The sequence below is a fragment of the Cynocephalus volans genome, chromosome 1, assembly GCF_027409185.1.
Source record: "Cynocephalus volans isolate mCynVol1 chromosome 1, mCynVol1.pri, whole genome shotgun sequence".
In the NCBI taxonomy this organism is placed as follows: Eukaryota; Metazoa; Chordata; class Mammalia; order Dermoptera; family Cynocephalidae; genus Cynocephalus; species Cynocephalus volans.
Genome location: NC_084460.1, coordinates 11,661,969 through 11,688,750, shown reverse-complemented (window position 1 = coordinate 11,688,750; position 26,782 = coordinate 11,661,969). Strand labels below are relative to the sequence as shown.

The following is a 26,782-nucleotide window of genomic DNA, read 5'->3' as shown; positions in this document are numbered from 1 at the left end:
AAGCCCGGTAAGGCAGACTTTACTTAGGACCATCACAATAGGGACCATGGCAGTGAGATTTTGCAGTTGGGGAGAGAGATTGGGCTCAGGTCTGAGTACAGCATGGGCAAGTGGCACTATCAGTGCTCTTCATATCATTAGAAGTTGAGCTGTTAGCATTTTTAGGCCTAAAGCCCTGAAACCAATTGAAGAAATTCATCTTTAAGTTTCTGTTTCTCTAGAACCACTCCTGGTACCAAAATCTGTATTAGTCAGGGTTCTCCAGAGTGACAGAATCAATAGGATATGTCATAAGTATATGAGAGGGATTTGTTAGGGGAATTAGCTCACGTGACTATGAAGAAAAGTCTCACAATCGGATGTCTATAAACTGGATGCTGGTAGTGTGGCTCAGTCCAAGTCCAAAGGCCTCAAAACCAGGGAAGCTGATGGTGTCCTTGGTGTAAGTCCTGGAACCAAAAGCTGAAGAGTCTTGAGCTCTGATGTCCACGGACAGGAGAGAAGAGTGTATCCCAGCTCCAGCAGATTGAGAGAGAAAGCTTCACCTCTTTCCTCTGTCTTCTGTTCTCTCCAGACCCCCAGTGGATTGGATGGTTCCCACTCACATGGAGGATGGGTGGGTCTTTCCCACCCAGGCCACTCAGACTCTCATACCGATGTCTGCTGGAGACACCCTCACGGACACACCTAAAAAGATAGCTTTACCAGGTTTCTCAGCATTCCTTCATCTAACCAAGTTGACATGTAGAATTAACCTTCACAAGTTTGGTCAAGTAAAGAATCTTCTTCAAGCTCTTTTGTCTTGGCTGCTGCCATGCCATCCAGACTGAGGAAGACCCGGAACCTAAAGGGCCACATGAGCCACGGCCACGGCTGTATCAGCAAGCACTGGAAGCATCTGGAAGGCCAGGGTAATGCTGGTGGCATGCATCATCATGGCATCAACTTCAACAAATATCATCCAGGTTACTTTGGGGAAGTTGGTATGAGGCATTACCAAAAGAGGAACCAGAGTTTCTGCCCAGTTGTCAGCCCTGATAAATTGTGGACCTTGGTCAGTGAACAGACATGGGTAAATGCTGCTAAAAATAAGACTGGAGTAGCTCCTATCATTGATGTGGTGCAATTGGGCTACTGCAAAGTTCCAGGGAAGGAAAAGCTCACAAAGCAGCCTGTCATTGTGAAGGCCAAATTCTTCAGCAGAAGAGCTGAGGAGAAGATTAAGCGGTGTGTATGGGGGCTGGGGGGGCTGTGTCCTGGTTGCTTGAAGCTACATGGAGGGAGGTTCATTAAATGCTAACAAATGGCAAAAAAAAAAAAAAAAAAAAAGTATCTTCTTCAAGGGGAAGAGCTATGGCAGAATAGCCTGTGTGATAAAGGCTGCGAATGAGAGTGAAGTGTAGATGAGAGAGAAATCGATTTTCTCCAGAGGTCAGAAGGTCAGGTAAGGCTGTAAAAAGGAACATTTGAGATGAGCTTTAAAGAATGAATAGGAGTTTAGGGGGTGGAAAGATCGAGAAGGGAAGAGGGACCAGCATGACCTCTGCTGGGGGACTCAGTCTGCTCAAAGGAGGACATTTGACAACTTCGTGATATACTCTGCTGACCATGTTTTACCACAGAAGACAGATAAAGACAGGTAAACTGTTAACCCTGAACATAACAAGGAAAGACTGGCTGCTGGCTTGGAAGAGATGAAATGTTATCTCAGGGTCTGCAATAGTGAAAGAAAGGTGTGCTTAGCCCTGACCGCACTATGCTGCCTGCCTCCCTTGTCTGGACAGTGCTGCAGGAGTGTACATGCTGTGATGCCCCCGATATGGCCTGTTCATTCACTCACTCACGCACTCAACTATGAGGATATGAAGATGAATTAAGATTTGGTTTCTGTTCTCAAGATGCATAGTCTAGTGAGGGCCATGATTAAACAAAGAAACCACTAAAATGCCAGGTCATCAGTGCTAAAAGAGAGGGATGCCTGCATACAGACTCCAAGGAGGGTGAGCATGCAACAGCGACAGAAGGTTCCCAGAGAAGCAGATAACCATGCAACCTGAAAATTAGGTACAAATGACCCAAGGAAAGGGGCAGTCCAGAGAGAGGCTCTCTTCCTTGGACACCAGTCAAGTGCCCCATTTCTGACTTCCACCTGTCATCACCTGTGTCACTTTGCCTGAGGGTTTTCTCTGGTTGGTGAGACTCAATGCTACCACATTAATGGCAGCCAGAAGTGCCAGCCAATGACTGACAGAAGTTGGTGAATAATATCCGGCTCCTTTACCCCTTGGGATGAGTGTCTCTGAAGCTTGTGCTCCACACAGCATCTCAGAGTTCTTCAGGGAGATTAAGTTCCAGTTATCCACAGTGGTACCAGGCTTGATAAACATATCCTATACTGGCTTCCTTCCCTTCCCTGATCCCCTACTGGTGCTTCTGGGATTACCTCGCAAATAAAACCACTTGCACTTGAATCCATGACTCCCAAGTTTTGGGCTTGATGACTGGGCTCTCAGGATAGAGAATACAGGTAAAAAAGGGGATGATTAAGGGAAAAGATAATGAGTTGAGTGTTGGAATTGAGTCTGAGTTGTCAGTGGGATATCCATGTGGAAAGCTCAGGAGGCAGGTACATCAACGCATCTGGCTCTTAACAAAGAGATGTGTGCTGCAGATACAAATGTGGGAGTTTTCAGCATATCGATGGCAGCTGTTGTCAAGGAAGATGGGATCTACATGGAAGCCAAGTGAAAGTTTTATTTTAAGACACTGTGACAGTTCCACGGAGCCATTGCTGAGAAGTGGGCAAGAAAGATAAGGACTAAAATCTATCTGTTGGGTACAGCAACAGGAAGGAGGAGCCAAAGAAATGGGAACATTGGCATTTTATACATATTATCCCATTTGACCCTCTTGTCAATCTTAGGATGAGGGCACCATCTTGCCTAATGTGATACAATTAATAAGCAGTAGAGCCAGGATTAGAACCAGGTACTCGTGGCTTCCAAGAGCCCTCTCTTTCTACTGCTCCACGTGCATCTGCCCAGCCCTGAGGGTTGAAGCTCAAGGGCATCTCTGCAGCCTCGTCCAGCCCACCCCTGGAAGTGGGGCTGCTGCTCCCTGTCTTGTTCCTGCAGATTGCTGCCTCTTAGGAGCCTTCACTTCGTTCCTGTTGTTCAGACATTCGAAGGATGAAACTCCTGTGATGGGCTGGCATGGAAGTATGTTCTCACTGCAGAGCTTCTCTGCCTTCCCAGGAAAGCCCCATAGCCCCACGGCCTTCAGAGCCCACCTCCTGAGCCCCGGGGTCTCAACTCCACTGCTGCTATCTGACCTAAATCCACTTTAAGACAATGCTTCTGTCCACCATGGAGGACAGCCGTCCTGCCTTCTCCCTGCATGTCCTGTGCTTCCTGCCAGCTCCCATTGGGCCCTGGTCCCCACTGCTGGGGCAGTTCGGTCTAGGCCCTGCAAGGGTCTCATTATGTAAAGCAGACCCAAACATTTACCCTGGACTGTGGGAAAACAGAGGAGATCATGGAATTATTGACATTGATCTGTTTTGGGAAATCTTATGGAGAGTGGGGGAGGATTCAGAGGATTAGGGATGGGTACATGTTATTCCAAATGAAGGTTTTGTTTCCTGGTTATGGTCAAGAGAGGATTATTAAGATGATGGTTTCTGAGCACTTAGAAGAAAAATGATGGCCACTAGACATTAGCATGATGTCCCTAAAACATGAACTTCATTGACTTTTTAATGTTTCTAGGCAACATATTAGGGAAAATAAACACGGAAGAGTTTGATTTCATAAAGGAATCTGACAAGCCTCTCAAAACACTCTAGGAGACAGAATGCAGATATGTGGGCTGGACAGCAATGCCGTTAGTTATCGGTCACCCAACCACAAAGCCTCTAGAATACATCTTTCCTTTCAGGTCCCTTGGACCAAAAATAATCTAGCAGCATTGGGTCTCTTCCTGCTTTGATCTATTCTGCAAATTTGCTGACCTCACCTTCCTAATTTAACCCTATAATACTTCCTGCTTCTCCCAGATTTAGCCTAAGCTGATTTCCACTCTCCCCAAATACACTGACTTCAGCAGGCAGTTGAACTGGCAAGAGAAACAGGGGTAATGAGATTTCCCCTCAGGAAAATGAGGGGCAGGCTAAGATCTACTACACAGGACATAAAAAGCACCAACCATCTCAATAAAAAAAATTTTTTTTTTTTTTTAAAAACAGTGCCAGTTCTGCTCTTTATTACCTAGAATGCATTTTTTTTTTTTTGTCTTTTTTTTTCGTGACCACTGGCCATTCCTATATAGGATCCGAACCCGCGGCGGGAGCGTCGCTGCGCTCCCAGTGCCACACTCTCCCGGGTGCGCCACGGGCTCGGCCCTAAAAAAATTTTTTTAAGATAAACCATAATAAAAGGATAAATTGGACCTCATGAAAATAAAAAGCTTTTGTTCAACAAAACATATTATTAAAAAGTGAATGAACATAGAACAGGAGATGTTACAAATATATGTATCTGACAAAGACTATAGCCAGAATATATAAAGATCCCTGGAAATGAATAAGAAAAAGACAAAACAAATTTTTTAAAAAATCAAAAGATGTGAATGGAACCTTCATTACAGAGAATATCCAAACATACAGCATATTAAAGCATTACACACAATTACTCATAAGGAAAATCCAAATTAAAACCACAATGAGGGCCGGCCCATGGCTCACTCGGGAGAGTGTGGTGCTGATAACACCAAGGCCACGGGTTCGGATCCCATATACCGATGGCCGGTTGCTCACTGGGTGAGTGTGGTGCTGACAACACTGGTCATCTTTTTTAAAAAAAAAAAAACTCCCCCCCCAAAAAAAAAACCCACAATGAGACAGCCCTATGCACCCACATGACTGAGTATAACTTAAAAGACTGACTATACTAAGTGTTGGCAAGGACGTGAAGCAACTGGAATTCTCATACACTTCCAGTAGGAAAAAAAAAATTGGTCCAACCACTTTGGAAAACTGGAATTATCTACTAATATCTATGTTTACTCTATAACCCAGCAATTCCACTTGCTGTCATGCATCCAGGATAAATGAATGCATACATTTACCAAAAGACATATGTATAAAAACGTTCATAATGGCTTTATTCATAATAGCCCAACCTAGAAACAACTTAAATAGCCATCAACATGAAAATAGGTAAATAAATTATGGTACATTTATATGATGGGTCAGTACCCAGGAATAAAAGGGAAGCATTTACTGATTTATGTAGCATCATGGCTAAATCTCAAAAACATGATGTTGAGCAAAAGGAGACAGTCACAAAGGTATATATATTTTGGTCCCATTTATATGGAGATCAATAACAGGCAAAACTAATAGTGGTGAAAGATATCAGAATAGTGGCTATCCTTGTTTAAAGGAGGTATTGACCAGGAAGGGTACAGGAAACTACCTGGGGGTGAAAATGTTCTAGACCTTGATATGGGTGGTGGTTTCATGGATGTATACATAAAGCTCATTGAGCTGTACACATAAGACTTGGCACTTTGCTATACACAAATCATACCTCAATAAAAATAAGATTTTTAAAAATGAGGAAGGAGAGCAACTAAGATATTCCAGTATGCACAAAGGCTTTAAAAAGCCATACAAAAAGTGGACCCTTCCTGTTTTTCATTACTAGCCACGCTGCAAGGTCTGGAATCTCTTCACATCCAAGGTCACCCTCTTCATGAGTCTAGTTCCATTTCTGATGATTAATCACTGGGATGTTCCAGTGGAGAAATACTAAATTTAATAGCACCTAAATCATCAATAGTAAGGAGCATCGTTATTTTACAAACCACCTAGTGAGACAAATATTGCCAATTTTAAACCACAGCAATCCCTTAGAATTTATTTTCTTATCCCTTAGAATTTATTTTAATCTTACTAAAAGAACTCTTAAACCCTAAAGGCTTATGTAGACATAGATGCTATCATATATCATTTTTCTGCAAACATTAAAAGGAAAATAAAAGCAGCATTAATGAATTAAGATACTCCTAAAACTCCCTCCTATACAGTCTGATCTTTCAAAGGCAATGGTGATGCAGCATCTCTAAAGATCTCCATCATTGTTTCCAGGATTTTCTCCCAAGCCTCTGGCATCAGTTTTGCAAGTCTGATGTTGGAGTTTTTTTGATCTTATAGAAGAGGTCCATGGAAAGCTTTCAAACAACCTAGACTCATATCCCTTCCTCAAAGGTCCTTAAATGGTTTGTTGACTGAAACATCCAGGCTACAGTTGGCCAGTCAGGCCCCCAAGAATATCAAGCAAGTTTGCACACGCATAAGGAATGACCACCACTTCATGACCACGTGGCCAACAGGGAATGTGAGATGCCATCAGGCGTAATACCCAACGCCAGAGATGTTAATGAATATGAAAAGCACTTTATTTTAAGCAATAGCCCTCAGCAGCTGGGTGGCTGTGGAATCTTGCAAACACCTTAATTCCCAATATGGTGATCAGCTTGTACTCATAGAAGAATAATTTCATTAGCATCTTTAAATCTATGTTACTGTTATGGGTTGAATGTGTCCCCCACAGGTTCATGTGTTGGAAACTTAATCCCCACTGTAACAGTGTTAAGAGGGTGGGAAATCCTATTATGGTAGTTTAAAGCTGGGGTCTTTAAGAGGTGATTAGTGAGGACTATGCCCTAGGGAATGGATTGGTTCATTCATGGAGTAATCAGCTGATGGTTTAATGGGTGGTCATGGGTGTGGTTCTGATGGCTTTATTAGGACAGCAAGTGAGCAGGTTAGCTCTCTTGCTCAGCCCATTCTCGCCATGTGACAACCTGTGTCGCTGTAGAAGGCCCTCAACAGATGTGTTCCCTGCACTGTGGACTTCCCAGCCTCCAAAAATGTAAAAAATAAATTTTATTTCTTTATAAATTACCCAGTTTCAGGTATTCTGTTATAAGAGACAGAAAACAGACTAGTACAGTTACCTTATATGGAAAGGAAGAATGTAGATTAAGAATGATTAGAGAGGAAGTTAGAAAATGCAAAATAATTATTTTAGCATTGTCTCTACCTGAACAGGGCAGCCTGCCCACTACCCCTTTGGCAGACATTTTAACTGTCAGACGACAAAGGCCTCAGGCAACCAGCGCTGGATAATTCAAGCCTTTAGAATCATCCAGCCAATGCTTCCTGCTCTACCTCTATGTTCATAAGCAAAGTTTGAATTATGATTTGATGTTCTATGTAAATTTTCTACACTAAAAAAATACACTGAGTGGGTGACAGGAGCTCTCTAGCCCACAACATATTTAGGTATCTTTCTGCAAATCAATTAAGTGGCATTCTGGTTTATACACCAATTGCAAGAGTTTAGTTAATGGGAGTCCATCCTGAGCCATGATCACTACCTAGAGATTCTGATAAAAATCAGCTTGGTCATGTCACCCAAGTCCAATTCTTCACCCCTCTCTTCACCCACACCCTCTGCACGTGGCTCTGCAGTTCCCTCCAATGAGACAGAGTGTATTCCCTGTCCCCCTGATGTGGGGCTTGGTTGTGTGAGCTGCTCTGGCCAAAAGAATAAATGACGTGCTCATTGGCAAGGAGAGCACTTCTGCAGTTGGGTTTGTGCTCTAGTGACCTGCCGTGGCCCTGAGAACACCTGCCAGGGAGGACGAGGGGCACATGGAGCAGACCTGGACCAAGCCATGACTTGGAGCCAAGCCCAGCTGAGCTCAGTTAGGCCCAGCTGACCTGCAGATGTGACAGTGAGGAAGACACGCTGGCTGTTGTACACCTCTGCATTTGGGGGTGCTTTGTTAAGCAGCATTACTGAGATGATACGTAACCTACACATCCTCCCAGCCAGCCTTAACGCGGTGGCCACAGCACCCACCAACCACATGCAGTCACCCCACCCCGGAACTCTTGGGAGCCCAGGGCTCTTTGTTCCTCAGCATCTCCAGCACCTGGGTAGGCCTCCCCAGTGGCTGGAAACTTTTTCTAATCCCCTTCACGTATACCATCTCCAAGCTTCACCTGTGTCCAGAACTCCAAAAACTGCAAATCCTTCCTCTCTCTTGGACTGGATCCTCTTTGGCCCAGTGTCCCATCCACACCATCTAGGACTCTTCCCCACTCTCATCTCACCTGCCCCAAGGTGTTCTCTTTGTCCCCCAGCTCCACTGGCCTCTCTGTCACCCTGGTTCCCAGCAACCCTGGAGATAAGAGTCAGATTGCAGTTCAGGCAAACTCCCTTCTGGCAGCCATTTCTAACCCCAAAATGCACCCCCTTGGAACTTGTTTTACAACTAAATACACTGCACCAGGGGCGTATGTCAAACGATGAAAGTGAGGGTGGTGTTTCAGCTGAACTTGGGGTTCTCCAAACCTCTGTTAGCAGCCTATACTGTTCTTCACAGTCCCACCTGTCAATGTGGCTGCTACAAACAGAAGGTGAGATGACAGTGGCAGCCAGCTGGTCTGGGGAACTGTGGGTTACATTCTCTGTGAACCGCTCTGCAGTCTGCTTAATCCCTTGTCTTGGATCCAGCCAGTGTCCGCACCAGTGATGGGATAGGCAGCATTTCTCCTCACAAGCAATCGCTCTCAGGAGAAACTACAGCCTTCACTGAGTCAGGGCCTGACTGTGTGGGACAGCTGATCAGCCCCCGCCACTTCCTCACAGGGCTCCCATCTGATTCCGAGTGGGGCAGAAGGTTGGAAGTGCAGATGGGGTTAAAAACTGCAAGACACAGCTCAGAAAAAGCCATGGAGGGGGGTCTCTCTCACTGGTAGTTTGTGGGGAAAGTAATTTATGATACTGGGTTAACCAAATGTTAATGGCCTTTGTCCTCAAGACACATTTTTGCAGAGCGTCCAGGCTGAAAGCTCCTCGGGCATGAAGCCTGGAGCCCAGTGTGGACATTTGCAGAGTTCTTTGAAATTTACTTTACTGAGAACAGTCACTTGTGTAACAGCAAAAATAGACATAGGAGAAGGCTCAGGAGAAAGGAAATCGCAAGGAACAAAGAGGGAAATTTTCGATCTTTAAAACTCCTTCTTTTAGCCTCATGTATTAAACTTCGCATTTTCTGTAGGCTGCTGTTCTGGGGCATTAAGAGACTTGTATTTTCATATAAAAACCACAAAACCCTGGCTTTTCTCTGTGCTGTGCCATTATCTGGCTCTTGGCAGACTTAAAATTCTTCCTTTTAAAACTATTTCCTTTTGGAGGTCAGCTGAAAGTCCCGTTCAAGCACCACATTGATAAAACTGAACACAGGACCCCTCTTAAAAGCCAGCAATTATGGGTCCCAGTAGAAAAACACTCCGTGGTGCCAGGCTTCCGAGACATCATGCCTCAAACGTGGCTTTGTGTCAACGCAGCTGTATCCACAGGCAGAAAGTTAAAAGACTGATTTAAAAATGTTTCCACTTCTGGAAGCTCCCTCTCTGCAGTTTCGATGCCGAGCTGCACCAAAGAGTTGGGGTGGAAGGACGTTCTCTCGGCCACCAGGACGCAGCTGGGTCTGGAGTTCGCATGCCCCGATTTCGGGAGCCTGTTCTCATGAGTTCCTGTCCTCTGACCTTCAGCCCCGGTCTCCAGTCTTTCTCGTGTGATCTGAGCAGCCATGATCAAGTTCCTTGACAGTTGGTCAGCATCGAGATCCAGAAGGAAAAGTCACATTCTTCTGTCTATATTCAGATGGCAAAATATTAAAACCCATTTACTCAATCTGCAGACACAATGAGCTCATCAGGAACCGGATTTTTTTTCTTTCTTAAATTGGCAAAATCTGATGGCTTAAGCATATGCAGCTTTAATACAGTTTATCCTTTTGAGAGCCAGTAAATTCTATCTCCTTGTAACTCCCTGAATGATCAATAGCTTGAATTTTGTCCCAGTACAATTCTTCAAAGGTAGTGACTTTTGCACAGAATGGATGTATGGTAAGACGGGAGCTACAGAGACTTGGGGAAAAGCCAAGTGACTTTGGACAACTAAATGGTTGACTGCTGTTAGAGAACTGGAAAAACGATTTCACTCTTAAAATGGAAAGAGGATTGTCACCAATTGACAAGAGGAGATGCACATCTCTGGTCCTTTTTAAGTCAACTTTTTATGAAATACAATGTATAAGGGTACTTCAAAAAGTTTACAGAAAAATAGAATTAAAAGATAATAATGAATCTTTCCATGAACTTTTTGAAGACCTCTTGTGATATGCTTGATGAATTTTCAAAAAGTTAGCATACCTACCCACTTAACTAGCATCCAGATCAAGAAACAGAATGCCACCAGCCCCCTCAGAAGTTTGCTTGTCCCCTGCTTGCTGTTGGCTTTTATCTTCTCATTAAGCAGGAGTCAGCCAATCTAGCCAGTCTGTTTTTGTAAATAAAGTTTTATTGGAACACAGCCATGCCCATTTATTTACATCTTGTCTGTGGCTGCTTTTGCACTAGGAAGGTGGAGTGAGTGGTCGCACAAAGACCAAATGAACTGCAGAGCCTAACGGAGTTTGCGGTCCCCTGTTCTAGGGCAGCAATGATCAGTAGAATATAATTCAAGTCACAGATGTAATTTCAAATTTTCTACTAACCAGATTAGAAAGTAAAAATAAACAGGTCAAATTAATTTCAACAATATATTTTATTTACCCAATATATCTAAAATATCTTTTCAACATGCACTCAATATTAAGAATGAGATATTTTATCTCTGTTCTATCCTTTTTCCATATCTGGTGTGTATTTTACACTGACAGCACATCGGTTCACTCTAGCCGCACTCCAAGTGCTCAGCAGTTCCACGTGGCCAGGGGCCACTGCATTGGACAGCACAGTTCTAGATCCCCCTCTGGGCCTCTGAGGCTGGAGCTCCAGCACCTCCACCCTCTACTCATCCCACTGCCAACTGGAGCACCCCCCCACACACACACCCCTGCACCTTAAACTGCATTTGAGTTTATGCACAGGCTTCCCTGGTTCCTTAAAGTGTGGATTCAAAAACCACACTTAGAAATCCTACAATTCTTAGTTGTAACATATCCCAAGGACAAAGAGAGTGGAAGAATGGCCTAAACTCACAGCTTTATGAGTGGGGGTGGAATGAGTCCATGCGGAGCATCAGAACCCTTTGGATTTTTGTTAAGGGAAAAATAATGCTTAAAGCTGCAAACAAAGGCCGAATAATGGAGAGAAAAAGAGGAACTGATAAGCATCCCTTAAGAGTATCTTTAGCAATTAAGCGGTGCCGTTATTGTATTCAGCAACAAACCAAATGATGACTGCAGGGCAAAACACAACCTTAATTTTGTCCTGCTCAATGTTATGAATAAAAACAAAGAAAAACTGGATAGTTGCCAGTGTTTAAAAATTAAGAGATACCACTTGCAAATCTGGATTTCTGGCATCTTTTGAAAAATTAGAAGGGCCGATAACACAGGTCCTATATTCCTGTGTGACAACTGTTAGAAAGATGACACAGCTGGTGCCCGTCCACCAGAGGGGGAAGATGCTCTCTAGTTAGCCACAATCCCCACCATTCCCAGCTGTCACAAACCAGTCATGCACCTGTTTACCTGACTACCTGGTTTTCGAGCTCGTACCTTCTGTAGTAGGCATACTTTTTTGAGACCCCAAGATAACTTATATGACTTATGATAGGCTAATGTTGAAAGCTGTACAGTTACATGCTGTTGGCAATAGGAAAAATATTAGCAGAAGTAAAAGCTATTACTTTTCAGGTTTATATTCCAGGGGCTTCATTTAAAACCTTAACGGGCTTTGATCTTTTAGCTTATATTTTGGTATAATAGTTGGTTCCAGATTCAGAGGCAAAGGGATGTTTTTTATCCTTCAAATATCTGAGGCAATGAAGTGTTTAATGAGGCAGCTCCCAATGGCACAAGCTTGCAATTACAAACTGTTTCCAATCTTACCAGCCAAACTGGAAAAATACTCCACCGACATCATTTCTAGAGTTATTCTCTCTTAAATTATGGTAGCATTGGAGTTTGTGACACACTTGAGGATTAAGTATGATTCACAATCAGGGAATTAAGTTTATTCTTCTGGCATCCCCACTGAAGCTATTCATACTCTGAGCTTGTTGATTCGCCTAAATCATGTTGTATTAAAAGTTATTAATAGTCCATGAGCCATCGCATTGCATGTTTTATAGAACCATAAAATGTATTCTTTCTAAAGTCAACATCTTTAATCTGAAAACTTTTGAGGACCGAAAGTTATTTTGTCAAAGTAATTTTCTAATTTTAACAAGATTAGTTCTTCTCAAAAGGAACTCAAGGAAAGTGATTCTATTGTTCGCTGTCTCCTGCCATGCTGGTGGGGTGGGGTAGTATAAAGATTACTGCTCCAGACACAAGGTGGGATGTTGTTACACCTCTCTGTCTTTGACCAGCTGTACAATCTGGAAATGAGTTGCCTCGTTCCTCTGAGCCTCAGTTCTCCTGCATTTAACATGGGGTGGATAGACTGGATTGGTAAATTCCAACTTTTTTTGGGTGGGGGTGACTGGCCAGTATGCGGATCCAAATCCATGACCTTGGTGTAATGGCACCATGGTCTAACCAAGTGAGCTAACCAGACAGCTCCCAGCGTTTTTGATTTGCAGCAGAATCCCTTTCTTCAAATGAAATCCTAGGTGGAAGTTCATCAGGGAAGGGCAGAGCTTCTCTGGTTGAAGGGGGTGGGCATGAGGTCTTCAGTTGGCACCTCCTTGCCCCATTCACAGGCAGCCCTGCCCACCTAAACACAATGGGCTGAGGGAAAGGCTCAGCTTTTCTTCCAGGTTGCAGCGTCTCTGAACTAAACATTAAAATTGCCCAGGGTGGCCACGGCAGACCTTCCAGAACTATACCAGACTACTCCTATCTTTTTCACCAAACTTCTCCATACACCTCTGACAGGTACCTCAATAGCCTCGGACTAGCCTTTATTTCTCTCTTTCCCATTCCTTTCTGCTTCTCTGAACCTTGCCCAGTCCAGAGCTTTCTCAAGCCCCACCTCCCTCCAGAAAGCTTTCTCAAACACTTAATGCCACCCCATCTCGCTTCTCCCCAGTTCCCTTCTCAACTATGCAGCACCTACGTTACAGAGACCTTGTTATGGAACTGACAGGCCCCAGAGGGAGGAGGCAGGGGGACGTCCTGCCTAAATAGCAGCAGCTCCACGTGCTTCCCAGTCGGCTCCCTGCTTTTCCATGTTGGTTCCCACTGCCTGTCCCTGATTTTTGACTGTGAAAAAGTCCCTTTATCATATGATGAGCCCCTTCACAATGAGGACACATAGATCAACTTCCAAAATAAATACGAACACTTACTGGCAGAGAAAGAGGAAACTCTGCCTTTATGATTCAAATCGTCATTTCAATGGTGGCCTTTTTATTCTGTATGTTGGCAAAGTCTACGGGGTGGGCTGCATTCGTTACTCCCAACTCCAGGTGAGGTTATAGGTTCAATTCACTTCAATAGAACTGAAAGAACAAAAGCCAACTCATGTTCAAGCCAAACAATCATAATAAAGTCCTTTTGAAAAAGTCCTCGCCTGGTACATATGAAAGACTGAGTATGGCTTGGGCCGAGCCCGTGGCGCACTCGGTAGCGTGCTGCGCTGGCAGCGCGGCGACGCTCCCGCCGCGGGTTCGGATCCTATATAGGAATGGCCGGTGCACTCACTGGCTGAGTGCCGGTTAAGAAAAAGACAAAAAAAAAAAAAAAGATTGAGTATGGCTTATAAAATCAAATGCTCCTAAAGAACATGTGTATTTTAGGGAGTAGAGGGGCCGAGAAAAAGAGGCAAGCATCGTGAAAGTTTCATTTGGAGATGACAGGAGTGCCTTTAAGTATGACTTACGTTTCAACTCTCAACAACAAAATACCTTCGCCAATATACAAGGTTTTAAGTCTGTGAGTTCCTAGAAAGAAAACATATTTGTCAATCAATTGCCATGGACAGCTGCAAGCACCATGGAGTGCCCATGAGAGAAGCCCGTGCCACCTGCACAGAAGAAGCTCTACTGGGCCCTGGGGAGTGGGACTGAAAGGATCCGAGGCTCGATCACTCACCACTCGTCCTCGAAGAAGATGCTCTTCCAGCAATTCCAGGTGCAAGTGCAGGTGAAGGCAACTCCTTAATCAGCAGCAGTACTTTCTGGCTGGACTAAGGGGCCTGGAGACTTAGCCTTGAAAGGAGCCTGTGGATGGCGTGTGTCAACAATTATACAGCCTTCCTGCAACCTGTGGGGAAGGGCTCTTGGTGGAAAGGGAATGACGATGTGTGTTTGAATATTAAAAAGCTAAACGAACGAGCATCTCTTTGCTTCAGTTGGTGTCTCCCCAAATTGCCTGCTCACTGTCACCTCAGGGAAACTCAGGCCCCTTACAAGGGGCAGACAAACAACACCAAACTGCCGCCCCAGTAAGAAAGGTAAGCTTGGCCACTCTCTAACCAAGGCATGGTGCCAGGGCAAAGCCGTGAGGACAGGAGCCCTGAGACCTGGACTCAGCCAGTTCCACTGGTAAACCATGTGTGACCTCAGACCAGGCATGTTCTCCCCAAGTTTCCTTTTCTTTGTTTATAAAATTTGTGGTTGGAGTTGCTGCTATTGAATGACAGCATCGTTTTTAGGTTTTTTCCCTCAAGTACAGAAATAATACATGCTCATTGTGCAGCACATACAATACAGCTTGAAGAAGAAAATCAAAAACACCTATAATACACCCACCTTGAGGTAATTGCTGCTAACATTTGGTGTATTTATTTCAGGCATTTGTCCTCAAATACATGTATATTTTTAAGAAAGAGTTCATCTTGAAGTTCCCTTCTCTCTAAGGTTTTATGACTGTAGGGAGGGTGGGCTTTGACTTTGCAGCTCTCACAGAAGCACTTTTGATTTGAAGACACTGCCTCCTCTCACTTTAAACATGTTAGTACTGTACATTTCAAATATCCTGTGCAATTCAGAGTCACGTATTTTAGACAAGACTCATGTAAAGGATGAGTGGGAAAGGCAAGGGCCCCGCCAGCCACAGCACACCAGGAGAAGTAGGGAGAGCAGGTGCACAGGGAGACAGAGGTGCAAGAAGAAAGGCTCAGAGAGGAGCCAGGGGTGAGGGCTGAACCAGATCCCTCGGGAGGAATCCTCTCATGACCCCACAGACTCTGAGCAGCCACTGGCAGAGGAAAAGCATTAGGCCGGGGGCTGGGAGTCATGCCAGGCTCCATCGCTCAACTGGTTTTGTGACTTTGGGCGAGTGACTGAGCCTCCTAGAGTTTCCATTTCTTCATCTGCACAATGTGGACAATGGGCCTGCCCAGCCTACTTCACGGTGGGTTGGGATGACGGGAGGGATGTAGGTCATGAAATCCGTGGCAAGCTCTAATCAGGCATGAGAGGAAGTCCACCTCACTCCCCTGAGAAAGGAGGTCTCTCCCACTGCTGCCTTTACTTTATTTCCTTCACAAGTATTCAGGCAATTATATAGCAGCAAAAAGGACCGTGTGCACAGGGCCTTTCTCACTGGTTTTTTTGTTCCTCCCATGAAACCACGTGGTTGTTAGGCAGAGTTTACAGCAGACCAGGCAATGAGATCAAATAGCAGGGCGTGTCAATGAGGTGTTGAGCACCCACTGAGGAAACAATCCCACCCAACAGTTCTTGCTAGAATCCTGCTGTTAATAAACAGGTTGGTCCACTCATGGATGGATTTAAAATGATCCCAGGGCCTCGAAGGCCCTCCAAGCTGACAGGCTTGTGGTGTTAGGCCACTGGGTGGAGTTATGGGGACTGGAGGAGGAGTCTTGGGTGAGGTCTCCAACACCCCAGTGTATGGAGTGGCACCCCAGCATCAGCCCTGCACCCAGAATCACATCCCACAGTGGAGAAACAGATGCTGGAATATGAGTGTGCCAAAACCTGCTGGGTTATCCAAACAGTGCCGAACCTGTCTGCGGTGGACTCATCCAGGCCACTGGTTTAGATTTTTCCACGTTTGGGAGCGTGATTTCCCCTAGCCATGAGGGAAAGCGACCTGACTGGCTCCAGGCAACTCCAGACGCTAGGACAAGTCCCAGTGGGAAAGGGAGTGGCTAAAATCAAATTCCTTCCCCATGTCCATAGCAACATTGTTCATCAGAGCCCCAAAGTGAAATAATGCAAATGTCCATCAACTGAGAACGGACAAACATAATGCGATATACCCATACAGTGAAATATCACTTAGCTATAAAAAGGAGTGAAGCCCTCATACGTGCTACAACATGGATGAACACTGAATGCTAAGTGAAAAGACAGATACGAAAGGCTGTGTATTATTGTACGATTTCACTCATACACCATGTCCAGAATAGGGAAATCCAGAGACAGACAGTGGATTTAGTGGTTGCCAGTGGCTGGGAGAGGAGGAGTGAGATGAGGGCCAATGGTTATGGAGTTTCTTTTGTGGGAGATGGAAATGTTCTGGAATTAGATATTGGTGATCGTTGTGAAACTTTGTGTATATACTGAAAACCATTGAATTGTATGCTTTAAAAGGGTGAATTTTAGGGTGCGTGGATCATATCTTAATTTTAAAAAGTAAAAAAAAAAAGTAATGATCTTATTAAAATCAAAGCCACTGTTAAACTTGATGGAATAAATTAGTTACCCACAGCTTCCAGTCTACTTCTCCAGGCATATCTCTCATCCTCAAGACACAAAGCAGATGCAGGCTCAGCTCACAACATCTTATGCAGTGTAGTGAGACTAAGGGTAAATCTAATCTTAGACTGACTTACTGCAAAATCTGTTTAAAAAGAAGTCCAAACGTAACTAACAGAAGTTTCTTCATGTTAAAAGAAGATGGAAGTAGCCTCCCAATGAAAGAAGATGTGTTTTCATTTTGAAGCTAAAACCTCTGAAGATCTTTTGATTTTTTTTTTAAAAAAAAGCCCTGATTTTTGTGAGGTGACTGCTTTAACCAGCTGAATAATTTGCTTTATTTTTCTTAACTTCCTCCATTCAAAATATGTTTCAGATACATTGTAGAGTTAGGTAAATAAATAATAAAACTAGATAAAAATGCAAGTATATATCTATCTCATCTCTGCATAGGAAAGATCATTCTCAGCACACACACAAATAATCGAAGAGGAAAAGAGCGATAAATTTAATTACATAAAATAGTAAGGTATGTGTACATCAGCATATATTATACACAATTAATAATCTTATGAAAGATCATTAATAAGCAAGTAAAAGGATAGTTTAACATTTGCTAGAAATTTGATGAAAGAGAATATACTTCGTTTATAATTAATACAGATCAATAAAAAATTCTGATATTCCAATGGTGAAATCAGCAGAAGTTATAGACAGAAAAAAAAAAAAAAAAAAAAAAGCTATGAAAAACCACAGGATAGAATGTGATTAATTTGAAAATGTTGGAATTTCCTAGTAATAAAAGTGCAAATTAAACTGACAATGAGAGACTGTTTCTCACTTATGAAATTAGGCAAGATTAGGAAAGAGATAATGCTCCTTTGTTAATTTCTCAGAGCCTTTATTTTCCCGAGGTATTTTCACTTTCTTTGAATAGTTCTTTGCGTTTATTGAGTTAAATTGATCCTCAAGTATTTCCTATTTTGCTGCTATTACATGTACAGGCTTTGGGCTCAGCCAGAGCTAGGTTAAAACCCAAACTCTTAATTCACCCCATGTGTGTGTGTGTGTGTGTGTGTGTGTGTCTGTGCGTCTGTCTGTGCGTCTGTCTGTGTGTCTGTGTGTCTGTGTGTCTGTGTGTCTGTGTGTCTTACGTTCTGTGTTACCTAACTTCCCTGAGGTTCAGTTTCCACATCTGTAAAATGGAGATCATTACAGTGCTTATCTCATAGCAGCATTGTGAAGAGTCACTGAATCATATAAATTAAGCTTTGCGGAAAGTCACCGCATATAACATGCAATAAATGATGATGTTCGTGCACTATCTTCCAATTCCTCTAAAATTAATATTTATTAATCACAGAGTGATAACACTTCAATATATTGTTGTTTTTTATAATGATGTGATTATATACTTTAAACTTTGACAAAAATCAACAGTTTCTTTAAGGATAGTTAAGTTCAGCCAAAGTGCAGGATGTTACCTATAAATACGAAAATTGACTCATTATCTTCCCCGTCATAATGGCTACAAAAATTAAATAGATGAGAATTATGTATTTCAATAAACATAAGAGCCATTCAAAATTATATAACCCTAATAGGACAAATGAAGAAAGATTTAAATAAATGGAGAGAGAAAGATCATGGTCTCCTAGTTGGTAGATTAGAAATACTATTGGTGAAGGGCAGACCCCGTGGCTCACTCCGGAGAGTGTAGCGCTGGGAGCACAGCAGCGCTCCTGCCGCAGGTTCGGATCCTATATAGGGATGGCTGGTGTGCTCACTGGCTGAGCGCGGCGCGGGTGCAGGTGACACCAGGCCAAGGGTTGTGTTCCCCTTACCGGTCACAAAAAAGAAAAAATGAAAATACTTCTTAGTTTAATATAGAGATTTAATGTAACTCTAATTAAAAGCCACATAACTGAGGAATCAAGTTAAATCTCATTAGTTCAGTTTTTCTAAAGAACAAGCTGGTGATATGTAAGGAGGATGAAAAATCTCTTCATGCTCTAAATTTTAAGTTGCTGATGTGGGAATTGAAGATAAATCCTTAATTTCGTTTTGGAGTGACACATAACAAGGAAATAGTCACTTATAATTTGACTCTAATTTAAATTAGTTGAAACAGGAATTTACCTGGAAGAAATGGGGTCTATTATGCTCGACGTCATAATTACTGGGGCGTCACGGGATGATGTCACAGGAACAGAAGTTACCAAGCTCTAACCAATGATCTGTCCTATCCCCCCTTGGTGAACATCTTGGGTCTCCCTCTGGGTGTGCAGGATGGGGGGACTTGTCTGGTCACCCTGGCGACCAGACAGCCAACCATGCCCCAGAGGACCCAGGGCAGCCTGGCAGGTTCCTAGCACAGTGCCCAGAGCACAGAGTGAGAGGTGGGCTGGGACGGGGCTTGCCTTCCTACGCTCATGCTGTGAGGGGCAGGATGCATTCTCTTTTTCTGGCTGGAACCTTCTCCTTTGTACCTTTTCTACCCTAAACAAGTTCACAGAGAAGACAGATTTTCTACTTATCCTGGTTCACTAAGTAAAGTACTTGAAAAAAATTAACTAATTCTGAACATCTCCTTAATTTCCCATTCATATTTGCTTTTAGCCCTGAGAAAGGTAATTTAAGCCTGTCTGTAAGGGAGAATGGCCTTTTAGACAAACTGACTCTTCTAGCTTTCTTTTAAGTACATTTACCCTTACTATTTATATTCAGATACTGATTTACCTACCTTACAGAATAGCATTCTAAATGCTAAACTTTTAATTGCCTCATGTAAAGAGTATGAAATTCTGCTTATTTCCTTTATAACTCAGTGGACATTTATTTAATTTCTTTTTTTCTGATCTTTTCTAAAGTAATGTAATTTCTGTTACTGAAGATTAAACAATATTTTCTGCCCTCAAAAAATTTTAAGAAAGTTGAAGATAAAAACATTTATGTATGAGTGCTTCAAATAGTAATGATGATACAAGGTGTATTAGTCCATTTTTGTTGCTTATAACAGAATACCTGGAACTGGGTAATTTATAAAGAGATGAAATTTATTTCTTACAGTTTTGGAGGCTGGGAAGTCTAAGGTCCAGGAAACACATCTGGTGAGGGCCTTTTTCTTGGTGGGGTGATTCTCTACAGCAACTCAGAATATCATATGCCTGAGCAAGACAGCTAAACTTCTCACTGCTTCACTTACAAAGCCATCAGAGCCACACTCGTTACTCCATGAATGAGTCAATCTATTCACGAGAGCACAGTCCTCACAATCTAATCACCTCTTAAAGGCCTCACCTCTCAACACTATTACAGAGGATTTCTCACCCTCTTAAGACTGTTACAGTAGAGATTAAGTTTACAATACACGAACTTTTGGGAGACACATCTGACCCACAGCAAGATGGTACTTTAAAAAGCTCAAAGAGGGATTCATATTATCTTTTACTTCTATTTTTCCATGAATTTTTTGAAGTACCCATGTGTGTGTGTGTGTATTCCACGTGCACACACATATAGATACACACTTTCACCACCACCACATATATATTAACAGAGCAAAGTAATGTGCTATGGATAATTTACACAATTAATAGTGCAGACATTAAGGAAATGATTAATGCAATGTGAGAGTTAGTCTGTGAAATCTTATCAGGTTGTGTTTGGAGTCAAGTCTCAAAGAGAATGATCAACATTATTTATTACACAACTTTAAAAAGCAGAAGATGATTTTATTTTCCTAATCTGTGTATTTATGAAATCTGAAGAATAAATATAACTGACAGGGTCAGCCATGGGACACCTCCCTTCACACCAATATTCCTGAATTGCTCCTCAACTTTCTCGGGGGTAGGACAGGCAGGAGGGGAGCTGGGAACCACAGGAGCAGAAGGTTGTCTGGCTGAGTGGTTGTACCTGTGGGTGTCAGAGTACTAGAGAGATTCACTAAATGGTCCATAACTAGTCCAACAAGAGGGACACCCTGATCCCCAGCTCAAGGCCACTCCACATTTTACCTGATGGATACATGGAGAACCAGGGCCACTGCAGGTCTCACTCAGAGCCTGAGGTGGGGTCCCTGTGCAAGTGGACTCATCAGGGAGAGCTCGCAGGAGAAGGGGAGTGGGGGAAGCAGAGGAGGGGGCAGGAGAATATGACTTCAGCAGGAGGCCAACTTCAGCCTAAGCCTGGGGGGAGCTCTGGGGTTCAAATTGCACCAGTGATCTAGTCTTGCATAGAGGCAAAGTGGCTGCTGTTTTGTGGCCTGTGCTAGTCAGCCACTGGCTGCCGCTGCCCCCTTGTGGCGGAGAATCTCCTTAGGAGAGGGGCCAGTTAGCAGCCAACACTCCCAAAAGGGTGGGGGACCAGCCCAGTCCCGGGCACCTAGGGGGGCCCGACAGCACTGCTACACTCAGCTACTTTTACACAGACATCTTCTGTTCTCTTCACTGTGTATGTGAAATCATGAAAACCAAGTACTTGAGGGCAAAATATTCTTGGCATTCTTGCTATTTTAAGAGCTCAGGAAGTTGTAAACAATAACTAAAAAAAACCTGAACACCAAGGGACATTCATACTTAGCTGGCTTTTTTAAAATATAGGTTTTATTATTATTCAGGTATGGTAAGGCCAACAAACCACGAAACAACTGCTATTGAAAAGATTGTTACTCACAGATCCCAATAGCCGGGGCTATGACATGCCATGGGGGTCCACAAAGAAAAGCACCAGGGTCTGTCTGGAGGCAGATGATAAGTGCGAAACTGAGCACAGGGGCCTGTATTGTGGTTTCCACAGGAAAGAACAGGCAAGGCAGGGTAAGCAGGTTTAGAATGGGTTAGTTTGAATAATTTCAGCAGGCTCTGGGGCATAGAGGCTGCCATGGTTTCAAAGTTTGAGTCCCTCCAAAATTCATGTTGCAACCTAATCCCCAATGCAACAGTATTAAGAGGTGGGGTCTTCTGGAGGTGATTAGGCCATGAGGGCTCTGCCCTCATGAATGAATTCTCACGGCCATACAAGTGTAAGGATGAGATGTATCAAAATATGTGAGGCCCTTGGAACATTTCCAAGTACATGTAAGCTCTGCTAATTGGCTGCTGTTATTAATATTACTCATTGCTGGAAACCTTATCTGTATAGTAGAAATAATAAATGCATTTTTAAAAGTCTATGTTTAGGATGATATGATATGAACTGTTATTGTTTAACTTCTTATATACATTTGTTGTATCTATTATAACAAACTTGCAGAATAAAGCTCTTATATTTCTTTATCCACCCTGGAACACTTACTGTATATATGAGCTCATAGTATATGCTCAATAAATGTTTGCTGAATAAATGATGATTCGACATATAGGGAAAATTACACTGATATAATCCAGAGTACTAGATGGACTTCACCTGATCGTTGAAATATGTTCACAGAAGGTTCTTAGTCTGTCTTTCCTTCATACCTTGTTATTTTTCCAATATTTTATGATAAAAATTTCAAACAGAGCAAAGTTGAAAGAATTTTTCGGTGAACACCCCTACACACACCACCTAGATTCCACCATTAACATTTTACAATATCTGTTTTATCACATATTTCTCTACCCATCCACCAATCCATCTTATTTGTGGTGCATTTCAAAAGAAAGTTGCAGACATCCATACTTCCCCTTAAATAACTTCACCATGTGCATCATTAACTAGAGTTCAATTTTTTAAAGGTTTTTAAACATTTTAATATAAAAGTTTACACTGAGTTTTTTAATGAAAGAAAACACTTCCGAGGACCAATGCCAGATATTACCTGGTTGAGAGCAGTCGGCAGCTGCACATTCCTAAGGCGAATTTACTGCCCTTGGGGGGTGGAGCATCTGGTTGGAACGTGGCATGCGGGGCATCTGTTGGTGTGTTTCTCACAGATGCTATCACAGGCTGGGTCTCCAGAAGCAGACTTGGAGACAGAGTTCAGTGTGCAGGAAGCTTAGTAAGGAGCATCCATGAGACCAGTGCCTGTGGAACTGAGGGAGTGGGCAGTGCGGAAGTGGAGATGAGGTGTGGAATATACTATAAAGCATATGTACTTCACAGGGCCTGGTTTTCTAGAGCCTTGCAGTTTCAAATATTGACCTTGCAAGGACAGGAAATTTTCCTCAGGCTATAAGTCTCTGTTGCAAGATAAGAATTGTGGCACAGCAGGTTGCTGGCTCAAAGACAGACTAGTTACTGATTGTTATGTAAAGATACTGAGAAATCGCTATAAGAAGGAATGTTTGTTAAGATCAAAGCTTTTGTTGATAGCCTTACTGGAATGTCATCTGTCTTGTTTCACTAAAAGTTACCAGCCTATATGGTTAAACTATAACCCCACCCTTGCTCTCTTCCTGTAACTTCCTGGTCTGGAAAATAAATGCAGTAGGAGAACCCCAATTTGGCATTAATTTCCCAAGGAAGGGCTGCCTCTCACTGGAGGGTCCCAGGGAAGTTAACCTCTTTGGGGCTTCTCACAGCTTGGAAGAGATGGGCTTTGAATATTCCTTTGCATCTCCGTCACCCAGGGGAAGTGGGGTGACAAATCCATGGGGGGCAAAGCAATGCAAAGCAACAAAAGGAGCAACACAAAGCAACAATGAGATAGGTGCAGGCTCAGCCAAACCCTCAGGCAGCTCTGGAGGTGTCCTGAGGTGGCTGAGATGGCCAAGCTCTGGTACCGCCACCACCATCAGTCACTGGATGTGGGTGTCCCTGGGAATGGCCACATCCTTGGACTAGGCAGCTCTTTGCAGTTGAGGCATCTCTGAAGAGTCTACAGTGAAGGCTGCCTGAGGTCAGCACTTCCAGCATCCAGGCAACAAGTCCTTCCTTAAAAGGGGATCTGGTGGCACATCACAGTTACCACATATTAACAATACTTCACACGTTTTAGTAACATGGCAATTGCATGTGCTTTATTCCACAGCAAAAGGAAATTCTGGCCAAACCACATCCAGGGTCCTGAAAACTGAATTATTGGCCCAGAGTAGGCTGTGATAAACATTTGCTTGTATGTTATGCACCCTGAGAAATAACATTGCAAAGGGCTGAGACTTATAGCTGATTGTTATGTTATTAGGGTATTTCTCATGTAGCAGGAGGACTCTACTTTTAGGTGGTGGGTGGTCTTTACCAAACTGCCCAAGAATGACACATAAAAAACAGGCCAAGAAAGGATTCCAAGGCCATGCCATATAAGCAAAAAATGACTTGAGACTTGGCATGAGAGTTAACGACCTTCTAACTTGGATTCAGAGAACATGCTAAAATAAAATGCAAAGCTAGCTAAAGAAAACAGGGGTCTCATGACCTCATACACAGTCATTAGGACTGGCCTTGGCTAAAAAATCAAATGGTCTCATCAAAATGATATTTAAAAATGCAAATTTCATCCTATACTTCCTTCTTTGAAAAATATATATATCTTCCTGAGGTGGACACCTGTTATTTGTGTATGCCCCAACTCTTTTGGCCATATTTCGCACTCTGCAATAGTGTAGTGCAGGATAATTCCTCTCTTTCCACTGTAGAATGCAAAAGTAAAACAACAAAAGCCTCACTTCCTGGTCTCCTTTCTGTGGGGCGTGGTCCTGTGACTTAGGCTCTGCTGACGAGATGGGCTCATGCAAGGCTTTGTTGACAACTGAGTAATGCAAGGAAAGAGGTGGGGTCAGGGCATCATTTTGCAGTCAGTGGCCATGGCAGAGCTGGTGTGGTTCTGAGCAGCAGCTGGGAAGGGGATCTCCTGATCCAGCAGCTTCCTGACCTGGCTGCAGCAGACAACCTACTGGTGGGCTGGTTCTGTTGTGCCATTCTGGGAGGCACTTGGGAAGCTCAGCATGAAGCCCACTTCCTGGTCCATCCCATGATTCTGGAAAGTCTGTGCCTCAGTATCCCTCCTTGCCTATACCAGCTAGAGGCAATTCAGTTGTATGCATCTAAAATACCTCACCAATGCATTTCCTACTATTACCCTGACCAATGCATTTCCTGTCATCACCCTGACCAATGCATTTCCTACCATCACCCTGACCTATGCATTTCCTGTCATCGCCTTGACCAATGCATTTCCTCCCATCATGCTGACCAATGCATTTCCTGTCATCGCCTTGACCAATGCATTCGCTCCCATCATGCTGACCAATGCATTTCCTATCACCTGACCAACGCACTTCCTGTCACCACCCTGACCAATGCATTTCCTATCACCCACAATGGTGGATTTTGAACTTTTTAAACAACAGCACACTTCCATCAAACACTGTATTCTGTGGAAGCCCAGTATACAAAGTAGACTATAAATGGAGTTGTTCTGATATAGCTTGGTCTTCCCACCCCTCCTCACTATAGAACTCTAGAGCTCCAGTAAATTAACCTGTAGGATAGAGTACAACGTCCTTAATGGGGTTATTACAGAGAGCCCTTTGTATACTGGACCCAACCTATTTTTTTTTTTCTGGTTACATCCTCTATCATGCCTCCTTTTCTACTATCTAATAAATTAATCCCAATTTGCAAGCACACCCTACAGCTTTGGGTTTCCATAAGTGTTTATCTACTTTTCCCTTTCCTAGCATGTCCCTCTTGACTATACCTGCCAGGAAAACGCCTATGGCCTCTTCAAGAACCAGATAATCATGACCTCCGTGAGCCTCTCACCATAGCCTCTCAGCATTCACAGGTATACCATTTCCAGATGACACTATCCTCTGGTGGTGATCCCAGGTCATCTATACTGTTGCTGAGGCACAAATGTGAACCATTAATACACCAGGGTTGGTGAATTCCCCTGGCTTTGCTCTTCCTTCCTCCCACAGTATCCACCACGGCTTCACATCGGCCACACCCAGCAGGAAGCCAGTTAGCCCAGGGCACCTGGGACAACGTAGTTGGTTGGGCAGACCCCGTGACCACACAGAGCAGAGTCAGGGAAAGGCAAAAGTGGATCTAAAGATGGTGGAGGAAGTGATCAGTGCGGCAAAACCTCAGGAGTCAGTGAGACCACAAGGAAGGGGGCTCTTGATTAGAACATGACAAAGCGAAGGCATACTCTGTCATGTTCTGTTATTTTTCCTTCCTTTGGAAGGCAGTAGGCTGTCTCTGTTAGTCAAGGACAAATAAATCTGTACATGGATATACCAGTTTCATGTTGGAAAATAATGGAGATGAGTGGAGAAAAATACAAAAGTGCTACCAAAGTGACAGGACACCACAGCCACCAGCGTGGGGAGTGAGGGATTCACTCCTGCCACAGAAATCAGACAGAAAGATAAATGAGAGAACTGAGAATGGGATTCGACTGTCCTCACACATTCTCATAGTATCACTGTGACAAAAACTGTATTTGACACACGCTTGACCTAATGTGTGGGCAGATCCAGCCCACGGAGGCTGAGACAGCGGTGGGAGGAAATGCTGTTCTCACCCCTGACTGACAGGAGCTGATTGGGAGGTGGAAGTGGTGGCCTGAGAGACGACTTCTCACACTGTCCTTCAGCTCATGACAGCGGGGAGTGGGAACCCCGGTCGGACTAAGAATGTCATGCTTTATGAGCAGAGACTTCAAAACATTTAAAGGTGAGTTGGAGTCTATAAAAGTGTCCTCCTTCCCATCAAACAGAAGGGCAAGTTCTTGAAAATGGGGTTTTGACACCACAGACATAATGACGTAAATAGCCAAGAGGGAGAAGTAATACAATAAGCTAATGCGTTTACACAGACAACTTTGCAATAAACTCATAGCTAGAAAGGACAAGAATACGGGGAAGGATTCCAGAGGCACAGGTGAATCCCAAATAGTGTGATAGATCCATGTTAATAATATCAAGAAGACTAAAGCCCAGGAAAGGGGTGTCTTACACATAGAACAAAGTGAAATAAAATAAAACAACTTTTTAAAGGTGCTTTTTGGGACACAGTAAGGTGGACGGTCAGCAGAATAAAATAAAAGCAAATCTACTAAACTCCTAGTCCACTGGAGTGTTTAATTTACGTAAGATGAAAAAATAAAGACTGTAAGACGGGAAGAGGAGACTGGCATTGGGAGGCAGGGA

At 43.4% G+C, this 26,782-nt stretch overlaps 2 protein-coding genes across 2 annotated transcripts in view; one reads left to right on the top strand and one right to left on the bottom strand.

The window, feature by feature from the left end:
• The window catches only part of RIN2 (Ras and Rab interactor 2), a 161,422-nt gene that overhangs the window by 114,195 nt on the left and 20,445 nt on the right, over nucleotides 1–26,782 (bottom strand). The window lies entirely within an intron of this gene.
• Nucleotides 815–25,594, top strand: LOC134366558 (large ribosomal subunit protein uL15-like). The gene is made up of 3 exons (XM_063083282.1): nucleotides 815–1,231; nucleotides 25,304–25,375; nucleotides 25,547–25,594. The coding sequence occupies exons 1-3, from the start codon at nucleotides 815–817 to the stop codon at nucleotides 25,592–25,594; spliced, it is 537 nt and encodes a 178-aa protein (XP_062939352.1).

Bases quoted from the DNA above. Each gene is read 5' to 3' on its own strand.
- LOC134366558 (XM_063083282.1), top strand. From the start codon at position 815: ATGCCATCCAGACTGAGGAAGACCCGGAACCTAAAGGGCCACATGAGC. The intron at 1,232-25,303 runs GTATGGGGGCTG...TCCCTTTCCTAG, and splicing joins AGGAGAAGATTAAGCGGTGT to CATGTCCCTCTTGACTATAC. The intron at 25,376-25,546 runs GTGAGCCTCTCA...TTCCTCCCACAG, and splicing joins ACCAGATAATCATGACCTCC to TATCCACCACGGCTTCACAT.